At 55.7% G+C, this 25,546-nt stretch overlaps 2 protein-coding genes across 2 annotated transcripts; both read right to left on the reverse strand.

Moving 5' to 3' along the window:
* Positions 1–200: 200 nt before the first annotated feature.
* On the reverse strand, positions 201–14,299 carry LOC147598375 (coiled-coil domain-containing protein 183-like). The gene is made up of 20 exons (XM_086763381.1): positions 14,209–14,299; positions 13,862–13,957; positions 13,170–13,271; positions 12,947–13,068; positions 9,535–9,594; positions 8,774–8,956; positions 4,850–5,189; positions 4,627–4,748; positions 4,390–4,467; positions 3,466–3,630; positions 3,225–3,329; positions 2,903–3,025; positions 2,395–2,523; positions 2,191–2,251; positions 2,001–2,101; positions 1,561–1,721; positions 1,062–1,221; positions 792–917; positions 447–543; positions 201–310 (listed from the first exon to the last, which is right to left on the reverse strand). The coding sequence occupies exons 1-20, from the start codon at positions 14,297–14,299 to the stop codon at positions 201–203; spliced, it is 2,532 nt and encodes an 843-aa protein (XP_086619507.1).
* A 10-nt stretch (positions 14,300–14,309) lies between these two features.
* LOC147598376 (coiled-coil domain-containing protein 183-like) lies at positions 14,310–19,229 on the reverse strand. The gene is made up of 14 exons (XM_086763382.1): positions 18,959–19,229; positions 18,736–18,857; positions 18,499–18,576; positions 17,575–17,739; positions 17,334–17,438; positions 17,012–17,134; positions 16,504–16,632; positions 16,300–16,360; positions 16,110–16,210; positions 15,670–15,830; positions 15,171–15,330; positions 14,901–15,026; positions 14,556–14,652; positions 14,310–14,419 (listed from the first exon to the last, which is right to left on the reverse strand). Exons 1-14 carry the CDS (start codon positions 19,227–19,229, stop codon positions 14,310–14,312), a joined length of 1,809 nt encoding a protein of 602 aa, XP_086619508.1.
* Positions 19,230–25,546: the final 6,317 nt, after the last annotated feature.

Below are 25,546 nucleotides of genomic sequence, written 5' to 3' on the forward strand. Positions count from 1 at the left end.
GATGGGGCTGCCTCCAAACCCAGCTCAGCACCCCTCAGGCTCTGACCCCCATGCGTCCCGGGAGACAGAACTGACCTAGGCCCCCTGTGCCAGTTTTACCGCAGGCTTGGGAGGAATGAAAAAGATCTGCTCTATTAAACGTGCCGGGAAAAGGGTATAACTGGTGGTCTCGGGCATCCAAGGCTCTCATGACGCAACCGCTACTTCTTCCTGCTTTTCTTCTTGCTTTCGATCACATGCAGCCCCTGCTTCTTGATGTCTTCCCGCGTGAGGACAAGGTCATGGTCCTTGTCACCGAAATCAAAGGGGTCTGGAGGAGAGAGCGGAGAGGAGCGGTTGGGGTCTGCTGGGACAGTGGGAGATAGACAGGCAAAGACGCTCAGAAATCCCAGCGTGCAGGGGCTGCGACAGTCGCTGGGGGACGTGTCCCCGCTGTGCTCTCCTACCTTGGACGCTACTGCCTATGTCCTTCAAGCAAACCTTCAGGTTCTGTGCATCGTTTGCGGTTGCTTGCTCCAGAATGTTTCTGACCTTCACAAAAGTCTGTGAAAGACATCCTGGGGTAATTGCTGACGGGGAGGTGAGTTACAACCTAAGGGGCGCCCCACCTCCATGCCCCTCTGCGGGGGATGCCCCACAGTGCCCAGGGCCACCTGGGGCTGAGCTGCTCCATGGCTCTTCCCTGGGGCCACCTCTGTCCTCCCAGCTGGGAGGACGGCTTGGGATGGGCCATGCAGGAGAACCCCGTGTGGGTCCCCAAAGACCACAGCAAGGACTGAGTCCCGGCGCACCTCGTTCTCCTCGTCAGGGCTTTGCCTCTGTGTGGGCAGGTCGGCCACCCGCTGCACCAGGTACTGCAGCTTCTGCTCACAGTGCTGGAGCTTCTCCTCCACCCTCCTGGCCTTGACAGAATCATCCTGGAGTCAGAGAGAGAACAACAACCTTGGTGGGGAAAATGAACCACTTGGGGTGAGGGTGGCTGCCCCAAGTGTCACCGCGCTGTGCTGTTGCACCACCAAGCACCGGCCGGGGTCGTGCTCACCCCAGGGCCACGTGGGTACCTGGCCAGGCATGGTGATGCCATGCAGACGGACAAAGAGGTTGTCGATGCCGTTTTCAAACTCCAGCAGGAGCTCCCGATTCCTCAGCATCTGGGCTCGCATTCGCTCCAGCCGGGCCTCTTCCCGCTGCAGCTTCATCCTCAGCTCCTCCTCCAGTATCCTGGAGCCAACCACATTCACATCCATACAACTGCACAGGTGTGCAGAGACACCCTAAACCTGCTGCAAAAGCTGCTCAGGTTGTCCCCGCTCCAACTGCAGAGCAGAGATGCTGCTGGCAACCCAACTTCCCGCGCCAGGCAAGGAGCAAGGGTCCTGCTGCCGCAGCAGCAGCTTTGGCTGCTCTGCCAGGACCAGAGTTGGGGGAGCACCCTGCTCAGAAAACCTCCCGGTGCAGGAGCGGTGAGCGGCTGCAGTGGGACGGAGGAAGGGGTGATGCACACGTCCCTCCCCAAAGGCGACGACCCCGTCAGCACGACTGGGCCGTGGCCAGCAGTACCTGGTTGTGCCGGGGGGCTGGCCAAACTTCAGCTCCGCCTGCTTGAGCTCCAGCTCTTTCAGCGTCTGCTCCAGCGCCTGCTTCTTCTCCTTGCACTCCTTCAGGTAGGCCTCCATGTCCACCGAGGACTTCTGCTGTTCCAGGAGCCTGATGGGGATGTCCTAGCCAGGGGAAAGCATGAGGACTCAGCCCAGGGTGCTCCCGCAGGGTGCAGGATCTGAGCTGTGGCCTCGGAGCGGTTTCTGCTCCATGGACCACTTCAGCCTCGTGGCGTGGAGAAAGGCAGCTCCATCTCTGCCTGCACAAGAGGGGCTTTGGGGGGCTCCAGGGACAGAGCAGAGCAGATAACCCTGCAATGAAACAAGGAGAGCAGAGAGGTCTCGGCTCCCCGGGGCTCGAGCAGCCCTGGGTTCTCTAGCAGAGACAGGTTTTTACGGTACCCAGAGGCAGGAGCACTGTGCCGCAGCCTTGGCCTTCTCCATCTTCTCGGTCACCCAGGCCTCGTGCCCCAGCTGGGACTTGGTGGCCTCCAGTGTGGCACCTGTGGTGGGAGGAAAGCGGCACAGAAGGATGCCGGCAGCTGTGCCCTCGTCCCGCTCCCCCACCCCCCACCCCCCGCCAGGCACTCACCCACCAGTGGGTCATCTGGGTTCAGGGTTGAGTTGTCCACGGCGAACTCGTCAGTGCCGTGCTGCAAGGACGTTCATTGTCACCCCCCTGAGCTGCTAGCACCCTGGGGGAGCTGGCCCTGCAGCCCCCACACCCACGGGGGGCTTGGCACTGATGCCTGCCATCTGCCCGCAGCCCTGCCTGCACCGGCTGCCCCCAGCTCACCGCTCTCTGGTGCCTTTTCATTGCTTCCTTCAGCCAGAGCCTCTTGGTGTGTGCCTTCAGGGTGGCCAGGGAGCGATACCTGTGGTCTCTCTCTGTGAGAAACTGGGTTTTCATCTCGGCCATGTCCTCCTGGAGCACATCAGGGAAGGGAGAAGTGGCTGTCAAGCTGGCATGGACCTGCCGAGCTTCTGGGATGGCCAGCGTCCAAAATGACCCCCCATGTAAATGGGCTGGGGTGGAAACTGGGGTGGAAGGAGGGTGGGGAGGGCTGAAGGATGGAGCATGCTGCCTTCACCATGCCTGGTGCTTCAGGCTGGCTGACCCCAGGGCGGCCCGGCCCAAGAGCAAGACACGGGAGGAGCTATGGAGGCACCTGGCTGCTGCGGGCACGCCCAGCTCAGTCTCTTTTGCTCTTTATTGCAGGAAGACTCACCAGCCCGGGCGCGTGCTGCTGTCTGTGGGTTCTGGAGGGTGGGAGAGGGCCCCAAGATGCCCTGCCCCGTCTCACCTTGGTTACATCAGCAGCTTTGAGAGCATCCAAGGCTATGAGCTCCATGTCTTCCAGCTCCCCGTGGCACAGCTCGGCCATCCCGCACAGGAGGTCCAGCTGCGGAGGCAGGTGGGCCAGCTCCTGGGACAGGGGACACAGGGAGCCACAGCATGTCACCTCACGGAGCCCTGGGGGTCCCTGGCGCTGTGACAGGGGATGGAGGCGTGCAGGAGGACCTCACCAAGCCAGGAGGACATCCCACCAGCGCAGCCCCTGGGGCACCTCATTGCCTTTGCAAGGGGGAGTGGGAGGGCCGATGGCCCAGGGAAGGGGAGCTCACCTTTCTCAGGACATCCCGCACTGCCAAGTACAGGGCGGTCACCATCTGTCCCGTGTGAACTGCGGTGAACATTTTCTCAGTGTTGTTCTCCAGCTGGCAAATTGCCTGGGGCAGAGACGGGTGGGGGGACATGGGATGACTCCATGTGCTGAGCCCAGCGCCCACCCGGGGAACGGAGGGGTTGGGTTCGAGCCCCCCGCCGGGTGCTGCCACCCTGGGAAGGGGTCCCGGCTACCTGCACCTGCGCCTGGTGCCGCTTCTCATCCTTGGCGGCGGCCTGCAGCTGCCGCTGCCACCTCTGCTGCAGCTCGTCCAGCACTTGGCTGCGCTGCCTCATCTGGTACAGCAGCATGTTGCACACGTTCGCTCGGTCATAGATTTCGGCCCGGACCTTCTCCTGGCCCACCTGGATGGGCGCACGAGAGTCCGCCAGGCTGGAGGCAGGGCTCGCTGGACACCCGAGGGAGAAGAGGGTCCTGCCTGGAAAACTCCTCCCAAGGTAGAGCCGGGGACGCTGGGATGTTGGTCCGGGACATTGTCACTCCCTTGGCAGGACGGGATCTGGGAGCGGTTTGCTCTGGGGGGCTGACTGGGATAAGGGAGAGGTGGGCATCTGCTGACGGCAGCGGCAGGTCGGGCTTAGGGACTCCGTGTAACGCAGACCGGGGGCTGGGCGTCAAGAAAATCAACCAGTGCCCTAGATGCAGAAGCTGGCAGAGAGCGGTGGCGCCGCTCTGTCCCTGCAAGAGGCCCCTGGGCAAAGGCAGCTCCGCGGGGCTGGCGCCTCTATTTCCATGGCCTTATGACCAGGTGATACCCTTGGGACAGGCAGCCGAGGGCAGAGACGGCATCTCTGTCCCAGGGGTGCAGCTGGAGCCCGCAGGAATTCGAGCAGCCCTGGGGACACACAGAGTGGGAAGGCAAGGAGCTCTGCTGGGGCAAAGCATCCGCTGAGGGGGCTAAAGGAGGACACGTGTGGATGGCTCCCACGGTGAAAAGGGACCTATGGCAACAGACGTGAACACCCTGTGTCGCACCACACTAGCCCTGTGGGGCTGTCCTTGTGCCAGGACCACGTCCCTCCGCTGTGCACCCTGTTCTTCCCAGTGCTCCCGGAGCCCCGACCCTCTGCGAGCAGCCCACGCCCACCGGACCCTGCTGTTACCTCCACTGTCTTCCTGGCCAAAGCAACGTCCAAGTGCTTCTGCGCTCCGCAAGCCTCGGAGATGGTGAGCTTGTTGCGCTGTGGGCAGGAGAGGGGCAGAGAACATCACCGCCAGCCTGGGGATGGTCACATCCTCTTGCTGCCCTGCAAAGTCTGCTCCCGGAGAGGACCGGCGCAGGAGCTGGCTCTGCAGGACCAGCACCAGGCAGGGGCACAGCACACGGGACCTGTTGGTACCTTCTGGGCAATGCCCAGGGCATGGGCGTCCTCCTCCAAAACCTCACGCAGGCCGGGGAGCAGCTCTCTGTTCTGACTGAGCTTTTCCTCACGTGACTGCGTGAGAAACTTCCTCCCTTGCTCTGCAGGACGTTAAGGTGGTGTTGGTACCATGCAGGACGATGGGCGCACCAAGAGCCCCCACTCGCCCCAGGCTACGCCCGCCAAACCGAAGGGGCAGCACCTTGCAAGGCCAAGATGGCGCGCAGCTCCTGGACACGCTGGCTGGGCTTTGCTTTCCGGCCCTGCCCAGCACCGGCACTCCTGCCTTCGCCCTCCAACCTGGCTACCTGCGCGGCAGCCATCGCGGCTCCACTGCCCCGTGGAGACGTCACCATCGGGCTGTCACCACGGACGGAGCTGAGCTCCCGGTGGCCGCGGAACCGTTGCTGTGGCACCTCCAACTGCCTCACGCCGCACACCTTCTGCTCAGCCGTCGCCTCCCGCTTGGCCATTGACACCCACAGCCCTTCCTCTCTGCTTCTGCAGGCAACAGGTTCATTCAGAAGCAGCCACTGAGCTCTCTGAGGTAACAAAGGCAGAGTGGGCAGCGTGGACCCCAGTTCTGTTTCCCGTCACCGTGGCTACGGCAGTCGCACCTGCCCAGACGAGCGAGCCCTCCAAGCCCCACCAGGGCGAGGGCAATTTCAGGGACAATATGTGTACACACACCCCCGAACACACTACCAGCGCTCACCTCCCATCTGCCAGCTTATTTCAAATGCCAAGAGGAGTCTATTGCTACCTAGATATGTAGCTTTGGAAACTGGACTTCCTTAGCGTCATAGTTGAGCCCTGTTCGGGACCAAGCTACGCAGTCTCTCTCTCTCACTCCCCCCACCCTCCGAGGGAATAGGGAGAGATAATATAAGAAAAAAGGCTTGAGGTTTGAGATAAGGTCAGGGAGAGATCCTTAAAGTCACAGTTATGGGCAAAACAGACTCGACGCGGGGAAAAATATTAAAACCAAAGCAGGAGAATGAGAAAGAGAACAAACTTCCTCCCCACCCCTCCCTCTTCCCGGGCTTAACTTTACCTCCTTCCTCCCCCCGAGCGGCACAGGGGAGAACAGGCAATGGGGGTGATGGTCAGTTCATCCCCTGTCGCTTCACACCGCTCCAACTGGTCCACGTCCTTCCGATGCTGGGGGCTCCAGAGCTGGATGCAGTACTGCAGGGGGGGTCTCACCAGAGCAGAGTAGAGGGGCAGAATCCCCTCCCTCGACCTGCTGGCCACGCTGCTGGGGATGCAGCCCAGGAAACAACCAGTTAAGAAAATATTGAAACTAGTTGGTTGCTTTTGTGAATGAATGCATATAGAAACACAGGCATGGTTGGTTGTTCTGAATGACAGGCGCTTGAAGGGTCAAGTAATTCACAGTCACTCCCTTAGACCCTGCGTGTGTCTGGACTAGTGTGTCGTGAAAACCTTTGAATTTGGAGGGGACCTGAACTGATTCCTTTCCATGGCCATTCTTCACTCATTAGAAGACCCCCACAAACCCAACAGTTGGTAACCTCCAATTCTCCCGCTATCCTTTCAGCAAGATCCACAAACAGGTTCTTCCCGATAAAGGGAAGCCCTAACGGCTTCTGCTGCTCCTTTCTAGTTTTCTCATATACTTGGCTGCTAGTCCTTCCCCGAGTTTTTGTCACTGTGCCCCCCCCCCCAGGGCCCTGACAGGTTTCTGAACCAACACCTCCTTGGCTTGATCCTGGTATCCCTCTCCATCCAACATGCCTCATTGCCTCATTTTAGTAAAACAAACCTGTGGCTCTCCTTTAGGGCATATTTGTTCACCATGACTCCCATAAGCAGTTCCTTTATTTTTAACTTTCCAATAGATCTGTCCTGACTCGCTTCACTTCTTGGGGCAAGCCATCATAACATTTCCAGTAAAGGCAGGTGTGGTGTGTAAAACCGTAAGCGGATTTTCTTCCCCAGCGGATTGTTTGAGAACATTCTGTACAGGAGGGCAAGGCTGTTGAGAGATGCAGGCATATGCAGAGGATCCAAATTACACTAGACCAAGGTCTGGTAGAGCATATATTTCCACTTCCCATGCCTATTGGATTGTAGCCAACAGTAGGGTTTAGGTATCTTCCTAGTGGCAAATATAGGGGCTGATCCAGTCTTGCCCTTGATCTGTCCTCTTTTGTGCCTGCGGAATTCCTTGCCCTGTGCACAGAAGGTAGTGGAGTTTTGTATTTAAATTTTTCCACTACTTTCTACTGCCAATGCCCTCTGTAATACCAAGTCGTGTATCAAGTCTCCCGTTCCTCTGGCCCAATGATGGGATCACATTGATTATATTGATTATACAGAGAAACTCTGACCCCCAATTTTTCTGGCATCTCCAATTATCTCTTCTTTACTTGAATTACCTATTATTGACGACCCCTACCCGTCAACGTCGTTCTTGGGGTCGAATATGCAATTTTCTGGATTTTACCTGTTAAATGTCAACTTAAGAGGGTTGCTTCCCTGCGTCACAGTCCAGTCTTTGGAAGGTGTTTCCACTGGTCCTTTGATTCTGGTTATGTGCGTCCACCCTCTTTCCTTTGTTCTGACCGCCGTTTCTGTGGTCAGAAGCACCTGGAAGGGACCTTCCCACACTGGGGTCAATGCATCACCTCTGCAGGACTTCACCAGTACCCAATCTCCCGGTCTTACTTGGTGTATAGGGAAGTCCAGGGGCGCTGTTTGAGGCAACAAGCCCTTTTCCTGAAGTCTATGAGAGACAGAGATACTGCACACAAATAAGTTTTACAATATAGATCATTTATCTCTTTTCCCAAATAAGGTAAGCCAAACAACATTTCATAGGGAGATACTCCCAAGTCTTTTCTGGGAGCAGTCCTAATTCCTAACAGTGCCAGAGGTAGACGTTTGGTCCATGGTAACTTCGTTTCAACCAGTAATTTAGTGATACGCATTTTAAGGGTGGCGTTCATTCTCTCAATCCGCCCAGAACTTTGAGGATGCCATGGTGTATGAAAATCCCATTGTATTCCTAGAGCCTGACACACGCTTTGTCCCCAGTGTGTCTCTTGATGTAACCTAGTTAATATCTCTCCAGCTACAGCTTTATTTAACATTTGTCTCCCATCAGTTAGGAGCCATTCTCCTTCTTGACTCTTTTCACATCCCATTTTTTTTGAGAGTTCTTCCTCCTTCTTGGTAAACACTGGGACCTTTAGTGGAGCTTCCTCACTTCCAGGCACCAAGGCAAGCATTCGAATTCCCCTGTCTAAAGCTGCCCTCTTGGCTTGTTCACCAGCCAGTCTATTCCTCCTTGCCTCCAGAGGCCCACCCTTTTGGTGTCCTGTTATATAGACTATAGCAATCTTCTTCTGGCAGGCCCAGGGCCTCTAATACGTCTAATACCAATTGCTCATGCGCTGATCCCTTTCCCCGAGAGGAAATAAGTCCTCGTTCCTTCCAAATTTTTTCTAAAGGTATGTACCACCCCAAAGGCATATTTGGAATCAGTATAAATGGTTCCTCTTTTGTCTTTGAGCAACTCTAGGGCTCGCTTTAAGGCATATCGTTCACAAGTTTGGGCAGACCAATTATCAGCTAGCCTTCCCCTTTCTACTGTGCTATTTTGTTCACCGTCCACTACTGCATAACCACTACAGCGTTTTCCATTAATATATTTAGAGGAGCCATCTATAAAAAGTCTTTTCCCTTCAAACACTAGGGCTTCGTGTAAATCTTCTCGGACTTTAGTCTGGTATTCAATAATATCCAAACAACTATGTTCTGGAACTCCTTCCTCAGTTTCCCCATATAGAAACTGGGAGGGATTTACACTCGTATCACTGGTTAAAGCTAAATCATCTCTTCCCATTAGAATAGCCTTGTATTTTAGAATCCTTGAATCAGTTAACCATCTCCCCGATTTTTGACTCAATATTGTTCTGACTGTGTGTGGAGTGGACACTATCAAAGCTCCTCCAAAAGTCAATTTTCTGCTTTCCTCCGCCAGAACGGCTGCGGCAGCTACAGCTTGCACGCAAGCTGGCCACCCCCTTGAGACAGGATCTAACATTTTTGGGAGATAGGCTATGGGTTGCTTCCGGCCTCCCCATGCTTGAGTCAGTACCCCGTAAGCCATCCCATTTTCTACACGGACGTACAGATAAAAAGGCTTTTCTAAAGAGGGAAGGGCTAGGACGGGTGCCTGAATCAATTTCTTTTTAAGGTCCTCAAATTGTTGCCGCTCCTCTTCAGACCACTCGGGTCTTTCCTTCTCCTCCTGCAATTTCTCATATAAGAATTTAACATGCTGAGTGAAGTTTTCGATCCAGAGTCGGCAATACCCGACCAGGCCTAGAAACTTCCGTAGTTCTCTTTTAGTTTTGGGAACTGGCATAGCAATAATACCAGAAATATGTTCTGGGGTTATCCTCCTCCTCCCTTCACTTATTAAATGTCCCAAATATTTTACTTCCTTTTCCACAAATTGCAATTTAGCCTTTGAGACCCTTAGTCCTTTTCTACCCAGAAAGTTTAACAACTGAATTGTAGCAGCCCAAACCTCTGTCTCTTTGTCTCCTGACATTAATAAATCATCAGCATACTGGAGTAATTTAATTTCAAGGGGCAATTTGAACTCCTCAAGGACTTGTTCTAGTGCCTGTCCAAATAAATTTGGAGACTCCGCAAAACCTTGTGGTAAGGAGGTCCACCGGAACTGTGGTTTTCTCCCTGTTGTGGGATCCTCCCATTCAAAAGCAAACATAGCTCTTTTGCCAGAGGGCAAGTCCAAAAGGCATCCTTGAGACCCACTACGCTAAACCATTTGTGGTTATGGGGGATCTTACTCAATAAGGTGTAGGGATTAGGCACTGTTGGGTGACGCACCTGGACAATTTTATTCAATTCCCTTAGGTCCTGTACTAATCTAGAACTCCCATCCGCTTTCTGTACAGGCAGAATGGGACTGTTATAGGGGGACATACATGGTTCTAGAAGCCCATCTTTAAGAAGCCCCTCAATCACTGGTTGTAACCCTGTCCTCCCTTCCAAAGAGATAGGATATTGTTTTACGCAAACCCGTTGGCTCCCTTCTTTTAATTCAATTTTTAGGGGAGATATTTCCAATCCCCCTCTGCTTCCATCCGCTACCCATACCATCGAGTTTATTTCCCTTTCATCTTCTGTTGTTAATTCAAACAACTTTACTATAATCCGATTTTCTTCAGGGACCATCCCCACAGCCAAGTGAGTTTGTAAGTCTCGTCCTAGTAAATTTATTCCAGTCTGCTACAACTTTCCTATTATTCCCTTCAATTATTACCTGTTCAATTACAGGGACAGGAAATCCTTCCCCTTTTACCCCAATTACCTTAGTGGTCTGTGTTCCCTTTTCACACCCTCACGGAATTTTGACTATACTTGATCTCTCTGTTCCAGAATCTACCATGAATACAAATCCCTCCTCCTGGGGTCCCAATTTTAATTTTTATCAAGTACTTTTCATGATATCTAGACCCCAGGAGACAGAGCCCCTGACACCCCTAGCTTCAGGAATAATTCTTTTTCTGATTTCATCACCTGGAGGACTTTAGCTTCCTTCTGTCTCATTGGACATTCCCTTCCGAGATGTCCTTCTTCTCTGCAGAACCGCTTCCTTTCCCCTGGGGAGCGCAAGAACCGCCTCTCCCCCTCTCACGCCCCGTCCTCCTTCTTCTAGGCACTGGTCCCCCCTTCCTCTGTCTGCCGCTTCACTGCTTACTCATACCTTCATCTACTTTCCGCGCTTCCCTCAACAAATCATTCAAACCTCTACTGTGCCAGTCCCCCAGCTTTTCTAACTTTTCTTTTATATATATATATATATATATACGGCCAGGCTTTAGTAACAAAATTCACCTTTAACAATTCCTGACCGGCATCACTTTTAGGATCAGTTCCCGAATACTGTTGCATATTTCTTTTAAGTCTCTGTAATCAGGCTATGGGTGACTCATCTTTTTTGTTGTTTATTTTCAAAAGCCTTTTCAAAATTCTGTCCTTTCGGCACAGCTTCCTTCATCCTTTTAATTACTAATGTTCTATAATAGGATATATTGGTTTTACCTCTGATGTTATTCTGATCCCAGTTAGGTCTTACCACAGGAAACTTTGGATCACCTGGAACCCCTCCCTGAGATTCTTTTTGCCGCAGTCCGGATCATTTGTCTTTCTTCTGGTGTAAATAGGGCTCCCATAACGGACTGCATTTCATCCCAAGTATAAATATTAGGATCCAAGAACTGATCGAATTGTTCTGATAAAGCCAGACGATCCTTTAACATTTTCTCTGTTCCCGGGTGCAGGATATTCCTGCCCCCAGTGCCTAAGCATTCCCGGGTGCAGGATATTCCCTCCTGCCCCCTGAGCATCCTCCCCAAAGGACTGTCGGGAGGTATGCTCGGAGAGGACTACTTTGGTCGACTCTTTCGTCACTCTCCCCTTTTCCGTCCGGACTTATTTCCCGTATTTCTACGGGACACCTTTCACCCGGAACCCTTTCGCTTCGCCCCTTCACCGGCCGGTCTCCTCGCAGAGAAACGGAACCGTGGTTAGAAGGACTCCGCGCTCGCTTCGCAGGCAATTCTGCGTCTCACTCACACACTTTCAGTCCCGCTATCCCAGCCGCCCCAGTATTACTTAACGGTCGATTTTCTTACCCGGGTCCCGTGCACAGAAATTGTCAGCTGCCGTGCGTTCATCGCTTGGTTGCTTTTGTGAATGAATGCACATAGAAACACAGGCATGGGTGGTTGTTCGGAATGACAGGCGCTTGAAGGTCCAAGTAATTCACAGTCACTCCCTTAGACCCTGCGTGTGTCTGGACTAGTGTGTCGTGAAAACCCTTGAACAAGTACTACTTTTAAAAAAATCACCTGTCTTCAATAATTTGAAGATCTAGTTCTGCATAAGGTTTATGTAAGAATTTGTATGTTGAAAGGACACAGTCCACTGGAAAAAAAACTGCAAGTTGTGCTTACTGTCGTTAAATCACTTAATATGAAGAAGTTAGTAGCGGGGGAACATGCATTTTGGACAGTTGTCCAATTTCTACTGAAAAGAATCTTTTGTCTTGCTGAGGGATTACAAAAAGCTTGATTCCTTTTAATTCTTCCGTGTCTGAGGCTGAATTTCAGCAAGCAAAAAACAACTTCCCCGACTCTGAAGCTGTGTGTCCTTTTACTGCTGCAAAATGTAAATGAGCACACTTGCATCCATCTTTCTCAGTTAAAGGTGCAGGGGATGTCTTCTCCTTCAAATAGTCTGGAGCTTAAAAATCGCTTTAAAAACACCGCATAGCATAACTTTTTCTACACATAGCTTCAGTCCAATTGGAAGAAAATCGGGTTGGATACATAAGTCTTTATGTAAGGTACAAGGAGAGCCTGAGGTTTTGAGTGCCCAAGAGTGCTCTTTTCAAGTAGGGTAACAGGCACGGAAACATCATGCAACGGCGTAAGGGCTCCCCAGAAGACCTTCAGGACAACCGTCTGTTATCTAAGCAGCTGGTTTCATGCAACCTCAGCAGGCGCTGTGCTGCCCTTTACAGGGCTGAGGGAGCGGTGTTGTCTCTGGCTGTGTGGCCTCAACGTGTTTCTGTAACAGCTTCCTAGGCAAGCGCAGAGCCCCAGTGTTGGCGGGCCTGTGAGCGCGCGGCCAAGGGAAGCTGAGGGCCAGCGACAGCGCTCAGTGCTGGCACTGCCCGTGTGGGCGCCGCTCGGCCTTCCACGGGTGCCCTCCTCAAGCTCGGCCTGGCTGGCGGCGCAGCCCGCCTTCTCACCTCGATCTTTGCCGGCATAGGTCAGCAGGGCCGTCAGTCTCCTCCCCGGAGGTCCTGCTGCCTCGGATTGGCCCCCTGGGCTGTCACTCTGCCCTGGTTTGGGCCTGCCCTTCCCTGGGGTGATGCTGGCTCTCATTGGCCCCCAGGTGGTCAGGCTGCCGTGCTGCAGTGCCCGCCCTGCACCTGAAGCAATGCGTCCTGTGATTGGCTGCCCGGGATCTCCCCGTTGCTCCTCCCATCAAGTGATGGGTCAGGCAGCTTATCAGACGTCCGTGTGCTGCTCTCCCGACAGGCGTGATTGGTGGGGCCGGCATGACCCTCTCCTGCAGCGTGCCCGGCTTTTCTTGACTCTTGCATCCTTTCCTGCAGACCCCGAAGCCTGACTGGTGGGGTTTTTGGTCTCACCCTCCCGCCTCCCCGCGTGCGAGAGCCGGGCCCTCAGCCCCGCTGCCTCTAACAGCACGCGGGACCTCTCGGTACCTTCTGGGCAATGCCCAGGGCATGGGCGTCCTCCTCCAAAACCTCACACAGGCCGGGGAGCAGCTCTCTGCTCCGACTAAGCTTTTCCTCGCGTGACTGCGTGAGAAACTTCCTCCCTTGCTCTGCAGGACGTTAAGGTGGTGTTGGTACCATGCAGGACGATGGGCGCACCAAGAGCCCCCACTCGCCCCGGGCTACGCCCGCCAAACCGAAGGGGCAGCACCTTGCAAGGCCAAGATGGCGCGCAGCTCCTGGACACGCTGGCTGCGTTTTGCCAGCCGCCTCCCACTGATGTTGGAGCCCCCAGCATCACAAGAACACGGACCTGTTGGCGCGAGTCCAGAGGAGCCACAGAGATGATCAGAGGGCTGGAGCACCTCTCCTGTGAGGCCAGGCTGAGAGAGCTGGGGCTGTTCAGCCTGGAGAAGAGGAGGCTTGGCAGAGACCTTCTGGTGGCCTTCCAGTGCCTAAAGGGGGCTTCTAAGAAAGATGGGCAGAAACTTTTTTACCAGGGCCTGTTGTGACAGGACAAGGGGTAATGGTTTTAAGCTAGAAGGAAGTTTGATTTAGACTGGATATAAGGAAGACGTTTTTTACAACGAGGGTGGTGAAACGCTGGCCCAGGTTGCCCAGAGAGGTGGTGGATCCCCCCCATCCCTGGAAACATTCAAGGCCAGGCTGGACGGCGCTCTGAGCAACCTGATCTGGTTGAAGGTGGCCCTGCTCCTCGCAGGGGTGGGGGGCGTTGCACGAGATGACCTTTAAAGGTCCCTTCCAACCCAAACTATTCTAGGATTCAGTGACGCTATGACAGGTCAGGCAGCCCCAGTCTAGGGGCTTCATCTCAGATTTCCCTCTCCGTTCCAAGGCAGGCTCTGCCCTTCCCCTCCCATGCATGGACACCACAACACCCACCCTCGGGTCCAATACCCGTCCAGGTCTTGGCCACTGCCCCATGTTGCCCCATAGCTGCCTCAAACACACGCCGGCCCATGGGTGTCCCAGAGCTGCCTGGGGGGCAGACGTCGCGGGAAGGTGTTGGCCCCACAGGACGAAGGGGGAGAAAGCCAGCTCGCCCTCAGCTTTGCTCTGGCCGGCAAAGCTGTCCCCACCCCAGCCCATCCCCACCTCTGCGGGGAGAGCAGCTGGGCAAGGGACAGGAGGATGGGGCTGCCTCCAAACCCAGCTCAGCACCCCTCAGGCTCTGACCCCCATGCGTCCCGGGAGACAGAACTGACCTAGGCCCCCTGTGCCAGTTTTACCGCAGGCTTGGGAGGAATGAAAAAGATCTGCTCTATTAAACGTGCCGGGAAAAGGGTATAACTGGTGGTCTCGGGCATCCAAGGCTCTCATGACGCAACCGCTACTTCTTCCTGCTTTTCTTCTTGCTTTCGATCACGTGCAGCCCCTGCTTCTTGATGTCTTCCCGCGTGAGGACAAGGTCATGGTCCTTGTCACCGAAATCAAAGGGGTCTGGAGGAGAGAGCGGAGAGGAGCGGTTGGGGTCTGCTGGGACAGTGGGAGATAGACAGGCAAAGACGCTCAGAAATCCCAGCGTGCAGGGGCTGCGACAGTCGCTGGGGGACGTGTCCCCGCTGTGCTCTCCTACCTTGGACGCTACTGCCTATGTCCTTCAAGCAAACCTTCAGGTTCTGTGCATCGTTTGCGGTTGCTTGCTCCAGAATGTTTCTGACCTTCACAAAAGTCTGTGAAAGACATCCTGGGGTAATTGCTGACGGGGAGGTGAGTTACAACCTAAGGGGCGCCCCACCTCCATGCCCCTCTGCGGGGGATGCCCCACAGTGCCCAGGGCCGCCTGGGGCTGAGCTGCTCCATGGCTCTTCCCTGGGGCCACCTCTGTCCTCCCAGCTGGGAGGACGGCTTGGGATGGGCCATGCAGGAGAACCCCGTGTGGGTCCCCAAAGACCACAGCAAGGACTGAGTCCCGGCGCACCTCGTTCTCCTCGTCAGGGCTTTGCCTCTGTGTGGGCAGGTCGGCCACCCGCTGCACCAGGTACTGCAGCTTCTGCTCACAGTGCTGGAGCTTCTCCTCCACCCTCCTGGCCTTGACAGAATCATCCTGGAGTCAGAGAGAGAACAACAACCTTGGTGGGGAAAATGAACCACTTGGGGTGAGGGTGGCTGCCCCAAGTGTCACCGCGCTGTGCTGTTGCACCACCAAGCACCGGCCGGGGTCGTGCTCACCCCAGGGCCACGTGGGTACCTGGCCAGGCATGGTGATGCCATGCAGACGGACAAAGAGGTTGTCGATGCCGTTTTCAAACTCCAGCAGGAGCTCCCGATTCCTCAGCATCTGGGCTCGCATTCGCTCCAGCCGGGCCTCTTCCCGCTGCAGCTTCATCCTCAGCTCCTCCTCCAGTATCCTGGAGCCAACCACATTCACATCCATACAACTGCACAGGTGTGCAGAGACACCCTAAACCTGCTGCAAAAGCTGCTCAGGTTGTCCCCGCTCCAACTGCAGAGCAGAGATGCTGCCGGCAACCCAACTTCCCGCGCCAGGCAAGGAGCAAGGGTCCTGCTGCCGCAGCAGCAGCTTTGGCTGCTCTGCCAGGACCAGAGTTGGGGGAGCACCCTGCTCAGAAAACCTCCCGGTGCAGGAGCGGTGAGCGGCTGCAGTGGGACGGAGGAAGGGGTGATGCACACGTCCCTCCCCAAAGGCGACGACCCCGTCAGCACGACTGGGCCGAGGCCAGCAGTACCTGGTTGTGCCGGGGGGCTGGCCAAACTTCAGCTCCGCCTGCTTGAGCTCCAGCTCTTTCAGCGTCTGCTCCAGCGCCTGCTTCTTCTCCTTGAACTCCTTCAGGTAGGCCTCCATGTCCACCGAGGACTTCTGCTGTTCCAGGAGCCTGATGGGGATGTCCTAGCCAGGGGAAAGCATGAGGACTCAGCCCAGGGTGCTCCTGCAGGGTGCAGGATCTGAGCTGTGGCCTCGGAGCGGTTTCTGCTCCATGGACCACTTCAGCCTCGTGGCGTGGAGAAAGGCAGCTCCATCTCTGCCTGCACAAGAGGGGCTTTGGGGGGCTCCAGGGACAGAGCAGAGCAGATAACCCTGCAATGAAACAAGGAGAGCAGAGAGGTCTCGGCTCCCCGGGGCTCGAGCAGCCCTGGGTTCTCTAGCAGAGACAGGTTTTTACGGTACCCAGAGGCAGGAGCACTGTGCCGCAGCCTTGGCCTTCTCCATCTTCTCGGTCACCCAGGCCTCGTGCCCCAGCTGGGACTTGGTGGCCTCCAGTGTGGCACCTGTGGTGGGAGGAAAGCGGCACAGAAGGATGCCGGCAGCTGTGCCCTCGTCCCGCTCCCCCACCCCCCACCCCCCGCCAGGCACTCACCCACCAGTGGGTCATCTGGGTTCAGGGTTGAGTTGTCCACGGCGAACTCGTCAGTGCCGTGCTGCAAGGATGTTCATTGTCACCCCCCTGAGCTGCTAGCACCCTGGGGGAGCTGGCCCTGCAGCCCCCACACCCACGGGGGGCTTGGCACTGATGCCTGCCATCTGCCCGCAGCCCTGCCTGCACCGGCTGCCCCCAGCTCACCGCTCTCTGGTGCCTTTTCATTGCTTCCTTCAGCCAGAGCCTCTTGGTGTGTGCCTTCAGGGTGGCCAGGGAGCGATACCTGTGGTCTCTCTCTGTGAGAAACTGGGTTTTCATCTCGGCCATGTCCTCCTGGAGCACATCAGGGAAGGGAGAAGTGGCTGTCAAGCTGGCATGGACCTGCCGAGCTTCTGGGATGGCCAGCGTCCAAAATGACCCCCCATGTAAATGGGCTGGGGTGGAAACTGGGGTGGAAGGAGGGTGGGGAGGGCTGAAGGATGGAGCATGCTGCCTTCACCACGCCTGGTGCTTCAGGCTGGCTGACCCCAGGGCGGCCCGGCCCAAGAGCAAGACATGGGAGGAGCTATGGAGGCACCTGGCTGCTGCGGGCACGCCCAGCTCAGTCTCTTTTGCTCTTTATTGCAGGAAGACTCACCAGCCCGGGCGCGTGCTGCTGTCTGTGGGTTCTGGAGGGTGGGAGAGGGCCCCAAGATGCCCTGCCCCGTCTCACCTTGGTTACATCAGCAGCTTTGAGAGCATCCAAGGCTATGAGCTCCATGTCTTCCAGCTCCCCGTGGCACAGCTCGGCCATCCCGCACAGGAGGTCCAGCTGCGGAGGCAGGTGGGCCAGCTCCTGGGACAGGGGACACAGGGAGCCACAGCATGTCACCTCACGGAGCCCTGGGGGTCCCTGGCGCTGTGACAGGGGATGGAGGCGTGCAGGAGGACCTCACCAAGCCAGGAGGACATCCCACCAGCGCAGCCCCTGGGGCACCTCATTGCCTTTGCAAGGGGGAGTGGGAGGGCCGATGGCCCAGGGAAGGGGAGCTCACCTTTCTCAGGACATCCCGCACTGCCAAGTACAGGGCGGTCACCATCTGTCCCGTGTGAACTGCGGTGAACATTTTCTCAGTGTTGTTCTCCAGCTGGCAAATTGCCTGGGGCAGAGACGGGTGGGGGGACATGGGATGACTCCATGTGCTGAGCCCAGCGCCCACCCGGGGAACGGAGGGGTTGGGTTCGAGCCCCCCGCCGGGTGCTGCCACCCTGGGAAGGGGTCCTGGCTACCTGCACCTGCGCCTGGTGCCGCTTCTCATCCTTGGCGGCGGCCTGCAGCTGCCGCTGCCACCTCTGCTGCAGCTCGTCCAGCACTTGGCTGCGCTGCCTCATCTGGTACAGCAGCATGTTGCACACGTTCACTCGGTCATAGATTTCGGCCCGGACCTTCTCCTGGCCCACCTGGATGGGCGCACGAGAGTCCGCCAGGCTGGAGGCAGGGCTCGCTGGACACCCGAGGGAGAAGAGGGTCCTGCCTGGAAAACTCCTCCCAAGGTAGAGCCGGGGACACTGGGATGTTGGTCCGGGACATTGTCACTCCCTTGGCAGGACGGGATCTGGGAGCGGTTTGCTCTGGGGGGCTGACTGGGATAAGGGAGAGGTGGGCATCTGCTGACGGCAGCGGCAGGTCGGGCTTAGGGACTCCGTGTAACGCAGACCGGGGGCTGGGCGTCAAGAAAATCAACCAGTGCCCTAGATGCAGAAGCTGGCAGAGAGCGGTGGCGCCGCTCTGTCCCTGCAAGAGGCCCCTGGGCAAAGGCAGCTCCGCGGGGCTGGCGCCTCTATTTCCATGGCCTTATGACCAGGTGATACCCTTGGGACAGGCAGCCGAGGGCAGAGACGGCATCTCTGTCCCAGGGGTGCAGCTGGAGCCCGCAGGAATTCGAGCAGCCCTGGGGACACACAGAGTGGGAAGGCAAGGAGCTCTGCTGGGGCAAAGCATCCGCTGAGGGGGCTAAAGGAGGACACGTGTGGATGGCTCCCACGGTGAAAAGGGACCTATGGCAACAGACGTGAACACCCTGTGTCGCACCACACTAGCCCTGTGGGGCTGTCCTTGTGCCAGGACCACGTCCCTCCGCTGTGCACCCTGTTCTTCCCAGTGCTCCCGGAGCCCCGACCCTCTGCGAGCAGCCCACGCCCACCGGACCCTGCTGTTACCTCCACTGTCTTCCTGGCCAAAGCAACGTCCAAGTGCTTCTGCGCTCCGCAAGCCTCGGAGATGGTGAGCTTGTTGCGCTGTGGGCAGGAGAGGGGCAGAGAACATCACCGCCAGCCTGGGGATGGTCACATCCTCTTGCTGCCCTGCAAAGTCTGCTCCCGGAGAGGACCGGCGCAGGAGCTGGCTCTGCAGGACCAGCACCAGGCAGGGGCACAGCACACGGGACCTGTTGGTACCTTCTGGGCAATGCCCAGGGCATGGGCGTCCTCCTCCAAAACCTCACGCAGGCCGGGGAGCAGCTCTCTGTTCTGACTGAGCTTTTCCTCACGTGACTGCGTGAGAAACTTCCTCCCTTGCTCTGCAGGACGTTAAGGTGGTGTTGGTACCATGCAGGACGATGGGCGCACCAAGAGCCCCCACTCGCCCCAGGCTACGCCCGCCAAACCGAAGGGGCAGCACCTTGCAAGGCCAAGATGGCGCGCAGCTCCTGGACACGCTGGCTGGGCTTTGCTTTCCGGCCCTGCCCAGCACCGGCACTCCTGCCTTCGCCCTCCAACCTGGCTACCTGCGCGGCAGCCATCGCGGCTCCACTGCCCCGTGGAGACGTCACCATCGGGCTGTCACCACGGACGGAGCTGAGCTCCCGGTGGCCGCGGAACCGTTGCTGTGGCACCTCCAACTGCCTCACGCCGCACACCTTCTGCTCAGCCGTCGCCTCCCGCTTGGCCATTGACACCCACAGCCCTTCCTCTCTGCTTCTGCAGGCAACAGGTTCATTCAGAAGCAGCCACTGAGCTCTCTGAGGTAACAAAGGCAGAGTGGGCAGCGTGGACCCCAGTTCTGTTTCCCGTCACCGTGGCTACGGCAGTCGCACCTGCCCAGACGAGCGAGCCCTCCAAGCCCCACCAGGGCGAGGGCAATTTCAGGGACAATATGTGTACACACACCCCCGAACACACTACCAGCGCTCACCTCCCATCTGCCAGCTTATTTCAAATGCCAAGAGGAGTCTATTGCTACCTAGATATGTAGCTTTGGAAACTGGACTTCCTTAGCGTCATAGTTGAGCCCTGTTCGGGACCAAGCTACGCAGTCTCTCTCTCTCACTCCCCCCACCCTCCGAGGGAATAGGGAGAGATAATATAAGAAAAAAGGCTTGAGGTTTGAGATAAGGTCAGGGAGAGATCCTTAAAGTCACAGTTATGGGCAAAACAGACTCGACGCGGGGAAAAATATTAAAACCAAAGCAGGAGAATGAGAAAGAGAACAAACTTCCTCCCCACCCCTCCCTCTTCCCGGGCTTAACTTTACCTCCTTCCTCCCCCCGAGCGGCACAGGGGAGAACAGGCAATGGGGGTGATGGTCAGTTCATCCCCTGTCGCTTCACACCGCTCCAACTGGTCCACGTCCTTCCGATGCTGGGGGCTCCAGAGCTGGATGCAGTACTGCAGGGGGGGTCTCACCAGAGCAGAGTAGAGGGGCAGAATCCCCTCCCTCGACCTGCTGGCCACGCTGCTGGGGATGCAGCCCAGGAAACAACCAGTTAAGAAAATATTGAAACTAGTTGGTTGCTTTTGTGAATGAATGCATATAGAAACACAGGCATGGCTGGTTGTTCTGAATGACAGGCGCTTGAAGGGTCAAGTAATTCACAGTCACTCCCTTAGACCCTGCGTGTGTCTGGACTAGTGTGTCGTGAAAACCTTTGAATTTGGAGGGGACCTGAACTGATTCCTTTCCATGGCCATTCTTCACTCATTAGAAGACCCCCACAAACCCAACAGTTGGTAACCTCCAATTCTCCCGCTATCCTTTCAGCAAGATCCACAAACAGGTTCTTCCCGATAAAGGGAAGCCCTAACGGCTAACTACAGCGTTTTCCATTAATGTATTTAGAGGAGCCATCTATAAAAAGTCTTTTCCCTTCAAACACTAGGGCTTCGTGTAAATCGTCTCGGACTTTAGTCTGGTATTCAATAATATCCAAACAGGTGCAGGAGCGGTGAGTGGCTGCAGTGGGACGGAGGAAGGGGTGATGCACACATCCCTCCCCAAAGGCGACGACCCTGTCAGCACGACTGGGCCGAGGCGTGTGCAGAGACACCCTAAACCTGATCTGGTTGCAGGTGTCCCTGCTCCTTGCAGGGGCGGGGGGCGTTGCACGAGATGACCTTTAAAGGTCCCTTCCAACCCAAACTATTCTAGGGTTCTCTGATTCTAATTTGGGTGAAGGTGAGCCAGCTGTAGAAAGGTACAGGGCCAGTGCTATCACCCATTCAGAACTCCCACCCTGGGGAACACCCAGGACCTCCACTCGAGGGACTGTCACAGGCCCCCCCACTCTGGACATCTACACCCTAGGGCACCCCCAACCTGGCCCACCCTAGGGCCTGGGCCCCCAGGGAACCCTTCTGGGCTGAACAAAGGCTGAGCCCTTACGGCTTATCACAGGGATGTGGATCCACAATGATCCCCAGTCTAAAGCTGCTGCCTCCCCACCAGCTCCAACGTGCGTCCCTCCCTGTGGTGAGTGCCTATCCCTCTATCTTGCCACACTCTGTCCCCTACTACATCTAACATCCCCCTGGGACCACCAAGTCTCTTCCTCCCTGGGTATCAGCCAGTGCCTGCATCTTCCAGCGTGTGACCCGCTATCCCATGGACTGCCAGTTTTTCTTGGACTGCCCAGGTATGGGCATCCAAGCTGGGCTCAGCACCCTCCCAGCCCTTACGCTGCACTGCGACGCACCCTTTGCGACACCCCCCACCACCTGCCCATTACCTGGATGTTTGCTAAGGACATGAGTTGCACATGCTTGTGCAAAAGTGTATGTAGATATTCATGAGAGGATTGGGCATGGGTCCCACCGCCTGCATGCACACAGTTGTGCACTTGGCATGAGGACTGTCAAGAGATGCAGGTATTGCTTCTACAGTAGGTGTGTGTGCTATAAGTAGCATGTGTATAAGCATGCACAGGATGCATGCAAGTGCTCATGCATGTGAAGGGTGCACACAAGCAAGAGGCAGGTCGCTTGTGTGTTTGCAGATCCATGTCCACTTGTGTGCACGTGTCTGTGAAGGAAGTGACTTTTCTGTATGCTCTGCTTGTGCATCTCTGTGTGCACACACATGGGGCATGAGGAGCATGTGTGGGACATGAGGGGCATGCACCTGCGTGTTGACGCGGAAGTAACGGACACTGCTGACGACCAATATGATCAAGCAAATGCCAATTTATTTTTGATATATCCCGGTTAATATAGCCCTTCTAATTCCATATCATACGCAAGCTCTCTACTAATTGGTTAACTATATCATGCACGCGCTCCTAGCTAAAATATGATTCGTTAAGTCTCTATGTTCACGCGCACGGCTCTCTCCACCTGCACCCTGCTTCATGTTCAGCCCCCAGTCACATATGCCAGCTGTTTTCCTTCTTCTCAAGGTTGCTTCGTTTACTTTCTCACAGGAAGCTTCATTACTTTCTCACAGGCGGCCTCATTATTTTCTCACAGTTGGCTTCAGCACTTTCTTACAGGCAGCTTCAGTACTTTCTCACAAGCGGCTTCAGTGATGTCCTTGAGGCCTGCTGCTCACAAACATAACAATTCCATTCGCTCTGGATTGTTCACTAAGTGCCCCTGGTACTCCAGGTATCCAACACCTGCGTGAGCAAAGGGGACAAGAAGCATGGAGGGGACATGACGAGCATGTGCAGGACACGGGTGCCTTTGCATGCACACGTCTGCTGTTTCGTGTACCCGGAGGACCAGGCTGCACTGATGTGTTCCTCTGTGCCTCAGATGCACACACAAGATCTGTCGATGTTTGAGGAGCTGCATGGGATTGCAGATGGAGCTCTTGGTCTGACCCTTCAGGACCCTACTTCGGAAATCCTTGCCTGTCCCCGAGGGGTCCCTTCTGAGCACATGGTTCTTAAGTACTTCTACCTCAACGGTGGGCCCAGACACCTGAGTGCCTTGGGGTCAGTGAGCAGTGCGGGGTGGAGTGGGACCACAGACGCCTGGATCCATGGGAGAGGGGTGCATGGGGGTGTAAGCGGGGTGCCAGGACACCTGTGTCCATGGTGGACAGATGGAGTGGAGGAGGAGCTCCCGATGCCTGGCTTCTCTGGGGGCAGTGAGGTCTGTGGCTGGAGCAGGTGCTGCAGGGACATCCGGTCCCTGGGGCACAGCGCCCCAAGGTGCCTGAGTCCCCACAGTGTCAGAGTGGCAGCAGAGCTGGCACTCCAGGCTCGGTTCAGCGCTGCGCTGTGCTTGCCCCACAGCAGGATGGCCCCACACCACACAGCATGGCTGAGGCTGGTGTTGGCACTTGGCTCCATGGCGCTCGTCCTGCTGCTGGTGTGAGTCCTCCTGACATGGTAAACCTTACCCTCAAAATCCCCATGCTTCTGGAGCCCCCTGCAGACCAGGGGCTCCCAGAACTCCCTCTGGACCCTCAGTCTCTTGAGATTCCCTACAAATGTGACGGGACTCAGGTGTCCAGGGGCAGCTGTAGGCTGCCGGGACTCCTAAACTCACAGGGCCTCCTATATCCCCCTGTGACTCCCATTGTCTTCTGGCCCATTCCAGGACCCCTCCCTTGCATCCAGGACAACTCCAGGCTGCCTTGCTTCCCCCAGATTCCCTAATTTCCCCTAAGACCCTGCCACTTTTCCCCATTTTTCCCCAGACCTCTCACTGTGCCTTTCAGGGTCCCAGTTACAGTCAATTGACCCAGATGCCCCCACTTTCCCCCAGGGTCACATACTTTCACCTTTAGACCCATCAGTTGCCCCCAGGAACCATCAATTGTCCCTTGGTCCCCCTAGATGCCCCATGATCACCCCTCCTAAGATGGGGATATAAGGGTCTCCTCCTCTCTCCTCCTCTTTCTCATTCCTCCTTCTGCCTCCCAGGGCCACCTGGCAATGTCAGAGCATCCCAGATCTCAGTGACCTCCGGACACCCCACAGATATGGACAACAGGGTCCCCCAGGGGATTCCCAATGCCTGGATTCAGACTATGGGAGCTTGACACCTGGATCCATCCCTGAGGACCAACATTTCTGCAATTGCTTTTCTTGCGCTGGAGGTGACGTGTGCAAATGGGAACAGTCTGAAAACAGAACCAGAGAGTGATAAAATCTTGATTAGGCTGGAGATAGAGAGCTGGGGTCTTGGGCTTGCATATAGAAATCTATGGGGTTGCGTCCAGAATAACTGGGTACGACGCAGCACATAAGCAGTCCAAAACATAGTTTTGATGCTCCTCACCCTGCATTTCGACAGCTAGCACTAAGGGAAGGTCAGACTGCTACCTGTAGGAAAGCTTTCTCTTGATACTGATGTATCAAAGATACCTTCTGATGTCATAGCCACTCCAAATGCCAAGTTACTTTCTCCTCTGATTGTTTGCCTAAAAGCATTTTATCACATATTTACTTTGATACCACTTTATAACCCAGCTGACTTCAATTCGGTAACTTGGATAAACTATTGCTAGAGATTTTCTAGACATTATGCCTGTAACAAAATGGCCAAACAGTAGAGGAAGAATGGTATATGATTACTTGAAGAAAAAAAAAATATTAACTCTGTGATCACAGTGTCTCCAGTGCTCTGTGTGGCCTTAATATGTACCTAGACTTACGTTAGAAAGAAACAACTACCAGAAAAACAAACACAGTATATGCAGAGTACGCCTATATCATAGAATCATAGAATCATAGAATCATAGAATGGTTAGGGTTGAAAGGGACCTTCAAAGGTCATCTAGTCGAACCCCCCTGCAAGGAGCAGGGACATCTCCAACCAGATCAGGTTGCTCAGAGCCTCATCCAGCCTGGCCTTGAACGTTTCCAGGGATGGGGCTTCCACCACCTCTCTGGGAAGCCTGTTCCAGTGTTCTATAACCTTCATTGTAAAAAAAATTTCCTAATATCCAATCTAAATCTACCTCCCTCTATTTTGAAACCATTACCCCTTGTCCTGTCCAGGACTTTAGGCACTGGAAGGCTGCTCTAAGGTCTCCCCAGAGCCTCCTCTTCTCCAGGCTGAACAGCCCCAACTTTCTCAGCCTGGCCTCACAGCAGAGCTGCTCCAGCCCTCTGATCATCTTTGTGGCCTCCTCTGGACCCTCTCCAACAGCTCCACGTCCTCCTGATGCTGGGGGCTCCAGAGCTGGACGCAGTGCTGCAGGTGGGGTCTCACCAGAGCAGAGCAGAGCACCAGAATCCCCTCCCTCAACCTGCTGCCCACGCTTCTTTTGATGCAGCCCACGATGCGGTTGGCCTTCTGGGCTGCAAGCACACATTGCTGGCTCATGTTAGACTTCTTGTCCACCATCGCTCCCAAGTCCCTCTCCTCAGGGCTGCTCTCGATCCATTCTCTGCCCAGCCTGTATTTGTGCCTGGGATTGCCACGACCCGGGTGCAGGACCTTGCACTTGGCCTGGTTGAACTTCATGAGGTTGGCACGGGCCCACCTCTGCAGCCTGTCATGGTCCCTCTGGATGGAATCCCTCCCCTCCAGCGTGTCAACAGCACCACACAGCTTGTTCAAGGCCAGGTTGGATGAGGCTCTGAGCAACCTGATCTAGTCGAAGATGTCCCATATCCCACTGTTGCATTCAGTCCCAAGCAATCAGTTACAGGTTTCCCTCAGGTGGATGGCTGTGTGAAGTAAAGGGAAGGGGATGAAGCTGTTCCCACCCTGAATGCTGATAACAGGAGCATACACAGCTGGCAAAGGAGGGTGACAGAAAGATGCCACCACTGGGCATGGGCTCTCCCTTCCTCTCAGACCTCTCGGGCTCTTTTCTCCTCTCCACGGCAGGCCCTGGCAAGTGCTGGAGGGGCTCAGCACAGCATGGAGCAGCCAAGGGCAGAGAGGGAGCTGGTTTGCTGCAGTCTCACAGCGGAGGGCTTGCTACATGGTCATTTGCTACACAGAGCACAGTGACCCTGTCCTCCAGGACCCTGACTCATTATTGTATGCTCCGAGCTGTTTGGCGCAGGGCCCAGCTGTACAGCCGCAGCTC

The sequence above is a fragment of the Chlamydotis macqueenii genome, chromosome 19 (assembly GCF_036417535.1).
Source record: "Chlamydotis macqueenii isolate bChlMac1 chromosome 19, bChlMac1.mat, whole genome shotgun sequence".
Taxonomy (NCBI): Eukaryota; Metazoa; Chordata; class Aves; order Otidiformes; family Otididae; genus Chlamydotis; species Chlamydotis macqueenii.